The 7,079-nt window shown below is 36.7% G+C and overlaps 1 protein-coding gene across 1 annotated transcript; it reads right to left on the bottom strand.

The window, feature by feature from the left end:
* Positions 1 to 4,320: 4,320 nt before the first annotated feature.
* Positions 4,321 to 5,800, bottom strand: LOC148946428 (uncharacterized). The gene has a single exon (XM_089097696.1). The coding sequence runs from the start codon at positions 5,798 to 5,800 to the stop codon at positions 4,580 to 4,582; it is 1,221 nt and encodes a 406-aa protein (XP_088953822.1). The 3' UTR covers positions 4,321 to 4,579.
* Between the last annotated feature and the right edge of the window lie 1,279 nt (positions 5,801 to 7,079).

The following is a 7,079-nucleotide window of genomic DNA, read 5'->3' as shown; positions in this document are numbered from 1 at the left end:
ATTGAACAACCCTCTACGACGTTCCAGTGCCAAGCTATCTCTGGATACAAAAGAAAAAAAAAGAAAAAAATATCCCGTTTACGCAGAATGTTGTAGTAGCTGCCACTTTTCTTGATTTTCAAGCCAATATATTTCCCTTGCTTATCAAGCCAAGGGACAGAAAGTTTCCTATACGGGGGTTTCGGACAAGGCGGTTCTAATGGTGTACTTTTTGTTTTGATCTGACTCCTCTGTTAGGAACTATGGGTTTTTATATTTCTTAACATTGGACGTGATCGTCTCTTACTAGGTTGCTAGCTACCGCTGCAACCCGGAGTATAAAAAAATATCTCGTTTAGGCTGAATTTTGTAGTAGCTGCCACTTTTCTTGATTTTCAAGCCAATATATTTCCCTTGCTGTTCAAGCCAAAGGGCGGTAAGTTTCCTTTCAAGGGGTTTCGGACAAGGTGGTTCTAATGGTGTACTTTTGAATTTGATCTGACTTTATTTTTAGGACCTATGGGTTTTTACATTTCTTAACATTGGAAGTGATCGTCTCTTACTAGGTTGCTAGCTACCGCTGCAACCCGGAAAAATGGTACGATGAAATAATAATATGCATATAGTTCTTAAATCATGCTGTTTTATAGTTCCATATGGTGTAGCGGATAGGATAGCTGGCTTTTATCTAGAAGGCCCGGGTTATATTTCTTAACATTGGACGTGATCGTCTCTTACTAGGTTGCTAGCTACCGCTGCAACCCGGACAATACTCTACATTATCGCTGTATTTGATGTTTCTCCGGATGGATCCAGACTTGACATTTGAAGTGATCGTCTCTTACTAGGGTGCTAGTTACCGCTGCAACCCAGATTATTCCAATGATCGTCTTTTAATGAATCTTTATTATAATTCTTTACTATAACAACCAGGATGACGTCAGTTACAACTTGGGTTTCTTTTTATGCTAGATCATTACAAACAGGAAAAAGCCTACGGCTTTTTCTTCTTTGAAATAGTAAGAGACGATCCTCAAGCAATCAAGTAGCAATCTAAGTCCAATGTATGCAGTGGTATGTTATTCCAATGATCGTATTTTAATGTAATTTTCTAGATTTTCAAGCCAATATATTTCCCTTGCTGTTCAAGCCAAGGGGCTGAAAGTTTCCTATAGAGGGTTTTCTGCCAAGGTGGTTCTAATGGCGTACTTTTTGTTTTGATCTGACTCCTTTTTAGGAACTATGAGTTTTTATATTTCGTAAAATTGGACGTGATTGTCTCTTACTAGGTTGCTAACTACCGCTGCAACCCAGACTAGGCTGCTAGCTACCGCTGCAACCCGGATAATTGACAAACACCATTTATGATGAGCTATATTCGTCCTTTATGTAACTACACCTGGAACCACCATATATCAGTTAGTATGGGAGAGAGATCGTTCTTTACTGTAAAAATATCCCGTTTAGGCAGAATGTTGCAGTAGCTGCAGCTTTTCTTGATTTTCAAGCCAATATATTTTCTTTGTTATTCAAGCCAAAGGGCGGTAAGTTTCCTTTGTAGGGGTTTCGGACAAGGCAATTCTAATGGTGTACATTTTGTTTTGATCTGACTCCTTTTTTAGGAGTTATGGGTTTTTATATCTCTTACTAGGTTGCTAGCTACCGCTGCAACCCGGATCAGTCCTTTATGTAAACCTTACTAACCTATACTATAGTTCAGTGGTCTATAAATTTAGTATAGGCAAGAGGTCGTTCTTTATTATACATGTACTAACTACATCCAACGACTATGACGTCATTGATCAATATTGTACATAAAAAATTAAGTTTTTCGTAAAAAATTGATTCTATTTTTAATTATCTATTGATATTAAAATTCTGTTCTTTAGAGTTTCGGTAACTATTGAGACGAGTCGCTCTCACTGTACAGTTCGTTACCATGAACTGTTTGATTATATTTTATAGTATTGGACGTGATGGTTTCTTACTAAGTTGCTGGCTACCGCTGCAACCCGGATACCGCTGCAACCATGATATGTCATATAGTGACTCAGCATTTCAGTGCGTATGGGCTAGAGGTGGTTCTTTATTGTAATCCAGTGCAAAGCTATCTGTGGAAAAGAAAAAGAAGAAAAAAAGAAAAAAATATCCCCTTTAGGCAGAATGTTGTAGTAGCTGCCACTTTTCTTGATTTTCAAGCCAATATATTTCCCTTGCTGTTCAAGCCAAGGGACAGAAAGTTTCCTATACAGGGGTTTCGGACAAGGCGGTTCTTATGGTGTACTTTTTGTTTTGATTTGACTCCTGTGTAAGGAACTATGGGATTTTATATTTCTTAACATTGGACGTGATCGTCTCTTACTAGGTTGCTAGCTACCGCTGCAACCCGGATCTTTTACTATGTTGCTAGCTACCTTGCAACCCGGAAATATTACATTTCTTAGTAATAGACGTGATCCTCTCTTGCTATGTTGCTAGCTACCGCTGTGACATGGATCTTAAGTGATAATATCTTAATATTTGAATTACTGTGGGCTAGAGTTCGTTCTTTACTATAAAATCTTTTATTTGGCATATCAGTATTGGAAGAAATTTTATATAATCATTGATCAATCTTTAATATGAAATCTATTCATGTCTCATAGCTCTAATACAAAACTATGATGACATTCATTATTTATCTAGTAGGGTTTCAGACAAGGTAGTTCTAATGATGTACTTTTGTTTTGATCTGACTCTATTTCTAGGAGTTTTGGGTTTTTATATTTCTTAGCATTGGACTGATCGTCTCTTGCTAGGTTGCGAGTTACTGCTGCAACCCAGATTCACATATATATTATTTATGAGAGGCAGCCTGGCCGAGTGGTCCAAGACACAGGTGTTAGCCACCAGTCTCTTTGGAGACGTGGGTTCAAATCTTACCGCTCGTATACGATTATGTTTGAAAGACTGCAGTGTGAAAAGACATCAAAAATGCAGTTTTTGGTGGCAAAATCTATTCTCTTTTAGAAATAATTTATTTTAGTTACTATAGATTTTTAACCCAATTAATTTCCTTTAAAATGAGCTATTGAACAACTCTCTACGATGTTCCAGTGCCAAGCTATCTGTGGAAAAGAAAAAAGAAAAAAAATATCTCGTTTAGGCAGAATGCTGTAGCTGCCACTTTTCTTGATTTTCAAGCCAATATATTTTCCTTGCTGTTCAAGTCAAGGGACAGAAAGTTTCCTATACAGGGGTTTTAGACAAGGTGGTTCTAATGGTGTACTTTTTGTTTTAATCTGACTCCTCTGTTAGGAACTATGGGTTTTTATATTTCTTAACATTGGACTTGATCGTCTCTTACTAGGTTGCTAGCTACCGCTGCAACCCGGATATAGCTCGTTGTTTAATGCAATACTTGTCGAAAGATGAACGTGTATAAATATTGCATTCACTTATTATGTCACATATGGTTATCTTTTAATGTATTATTACAAACCGGAAAAAGCCTACGGCTTTTTCTTCTTTGGAATAGTAAGAGACGAACCTCAAAGAATCAGGCAGCTAACTAAGTTCAATATAAGCAATTGTTTGTTCTTCTAATGATCATCTTTTAATTTGGCGTTTCTTACTAGGCTACTAGCTACCACTTAAACCCGGATTATGTAATAGGTTGCTAGCTACCGCTGCAACCTAGATATTCTTATTTCTGCTACTATGGGCTAAGGTTCGTTCTTTCATGTAAAACTAGCAAAACATTTTTTAAGCCTGATGAAGATTTAACTAATGTGTCAAACGTAAGGTTGCAACTCGACGATTTGGTTTTGGCCTTATTATAATTGGTATGGTGAAATAATAATATGCACATGGCTCTTAAATCATACTTCTTCATGATTCCATATGGTCTAGTGGCTAGGATAGTTAAATTTCGCTTAACAGGCTCGGGTTCGATACCCGATGTGGAAAAATTTTTAACTCTATAATCTTCGAACATTTGAACCTTTTATAATTTATAATGATGTATAATATAAATACTGTAATCTTAACTATAGTGAAGTTGCGTATGCAAGTTAGTATAGGGAAGAGTTCGATCTTTATTAAAATCTTTGGTAAATTTCAGAATTGTGCAAAATTTTTCTCTTCTTTAAGAAAATTCAGAAGAGAACTCAGAAGTGTGTAGCTCCTTATCTTCATTTCAAATCTCGGTTGTTTTATTTTAATGTGAATTTGTGTAGTACTGTTTTTGAAACTTGCATGTAGCTTGCTTTGATTTAACCATTATTTAATCATTAGCTGAATTTTTTTTTTTTTTTAAATCAAAATTCTTTAGAATCAAATTGGGGAACGCAAATTTAGAAATATCATACAAGCTACATTCTCTATACCTGAGAGAGCCAAGCCAAAACACTGAAAAACAAAACATCAAATCTTGCATTTGAAATGGTACCAGATTTATATTTAATATTATGACCAGTTATACCCAAATAAAGCTGACTCAATGAAGAAATGCTTTCCCCGTGCCACCAATAACCTGACGACAGAGCGGGCAGGTTGCTAAGGCAGAAGTACAGCTGGAACAAGATGTAAGATGGCCGCATGGCAAAAATATGACTTCGATTCACTTGTCCAGACATACTTTACACTTATATCGCTCTTCAATTGTTTCTTCAAACTGGTCCACATCCATTGCTTCTTCAAGACTTCTTCTTGGAGAGACGACATTTACTATGACAGGAGGCTCACCAGGTGGAATCTCATTTGGCTGTGGAGCGGGAGCCCCATACCACGCAGGAGAGATGTCCTGACCAACTTCGGCAGTGGAACGAGTATCGGATGGAACGGCTGGTTCTTCTGGGAGCTGATACCAACTGGTGGGTTCTGAAGCTTCTGGCTCTTGGAGTGCCGATGATCCAAATTCCTGGTCAATTTCCGAGACATTGCGAGTTCTTATTCTTGGCAAATTCATTTCTGTTCCACTAGGAGGAACACTAGGAATTCTAAATTCATCGCGAATTCTTATTCCTGGCAAATTCGTTTCTGTTCCACTTGAGGAGGGAACAGAGGATGAAATCTCGACTGGCTGATCGGGTATTTCAAGGGCAGCAATAATCAACGCATCAACCGCCATAAATCCTTGGCCTGTTCTCTTCAACTGATTCAAAATAGCTTGTCTCACTTTGGTAGCTTCTACAACTTCCATTGTCATCTTGGCCACGGATCCTTCAATTTCTTTCTTCAGTTTTTCTTCCAGCCTTCTTTCACTTTCAGTGTTTTTGGCCTCTGCTTTCCTTTTAAGTAACTCTTTGACTTCCTTAATAAATTCATCTCCCTTTGACAGAATTAAAAATACACAGTCACTAAACCACCTTGCATGTTCAACCCAGGGGTCATCTGTTTCCTCCCAGTTGCACAAACCTATATCACAATGAAAACATTTCACCTTATCTGAATCTCCCAGATAGAAAAATCCAGCTTCGGCAAGTTTGCGAGGATCCATCCGCTCATGGTAATGCCAATTCGCAAAAGTTTGTAACCTAGCTTCAAAAGTTGTTTTATCAGGGTGCTCAGGGCCTCGATGGGCATTGATTCTGAGGTTGGCCAGTGAATTGAGATGACTGTGAACTGATGTGACCAGTGGCTGTGAATTGATACTAAGAAGGGCTGTACCACCACTTCGGACAGAAATATTATCCACTGCTAGTTGCAGGTTTCTCGATCTAATCCTGTCAATAAAATCCTTCGTCCACCATCCTCTTGAATTAAATGTCATTAGTCTAACATCCTCTCGTTTAAGAGCTCGACATTCTTCTTGTGACAATAAAGGGCGGGAGGAACTCATAGACAAAAATGGACAATCCGGGTTTAAGTTTAAGTGCCTAGCAATAGCTTGATCGTTACAATTCTAGTCACTAATTTTTTTTTTGCAGGCAAAACACTCCACTTCAGTACCTGTGCCTGTGTGATAAAAACCGACACGTGCTATTCTTTCTGCAGACAGTGGCACAGACGAGCGCCAACAACGAAAAGTGTTTATTCTTTGTTCCAAATTTTCAAAACGCATTGGTTGAATGTTTGAATGTTAGCTGAATGTTTAAGTCACGTATCAAATACCAAGAACCTAACAAAAAATTCAACTAATTTTAAAAATTTTACATTTTTTTCTAGTCTAAATTAAAAGATTAAAACTATTGCTCAGATACCATAAGTATTTTTGCAGTTTATAACTTTACCGATTCTGAACTGAAAACGAAAATAAAATAAAAATTTATTTTTTAAATTTTTAAGTCAAGTCGCTCATTGCGTCATATATGGTTATTTAGTAATATTTTTTATTACTATATTTTATATTTCATGATTACAAAATGTAATTAGAGGTCGTTCTTTATTGTAATATTCACTAACCTATACTATCATTAAGTGGCCTATAAATTTAGTATAGGCAAGAGGTCATTCTTTATTATGGTTTTAAAAATAATTTGTTTAAGTTACAAAAGGTTTTAAACCCCATTAATTTACTTTAAAATGAGCCATTAAACAACTCTCTACGATGTTTCAGTGTAAAGCTGTTTGTGGAAAAGAAAAAAAAGAAAAAAAGATGCCGTTAGGCAGAATGCTGTAGTAGCTGCCACTTTTCTTGATTTTCAAGCCAATATATTTTCCTTGCTGTTCAAGCCAAAGGAAAGAAAGTTTCCTTTACAGGTATATCGGACAAGGCGGTTCTAATGGTGTACTATAACTCCATTAATTTCCGTCCCTTGAAACTCCATTAGAACCACTACAATTTAGATAGTCTGTAGCTACCCTTGGAAACACCATATATCAGTTACTATGGGCAAGAGATCGTTCTTTACTGTGATAGCGAAATAGAGAGAGACTCAAACAATCAAGTAGATAACTAACTCGAATGCATAAAATGATTTGATATTCCAATGATCGTCTTTTAATGTAATATAATTACTCATAGATACTAAAATCCTTACTGTATTACAAACACGAAAAAGCCTATGGCTTTTTCTTAATTAGAATAGCAAGAGACGACCTGACTACAACCTACGATTATGACATCATTGATCAATCTTTAACATTAATTATAATCTTATTTTACTTACTATGGGCTG

Source organism: Artemia sp. Qi Xiang Cuo, chromosome 12 (genome assembly GCF_049724085.1).
Source record: "Artemia sp. Qi Xiang Cuo chromosome 12, ASM4972408v1, whole genome shotgun sequence".
Taxonomy (NCBI): Eukaryota; Metazoa; Arthropoda; class Branchiopoda; order Anostraca; family Artemiidae; genus Artemia; species Artemia sp. Qi Xiang Cuo.
This window is presented reverse-complemented; position numbering and strand designations above follow the sequence as displayed.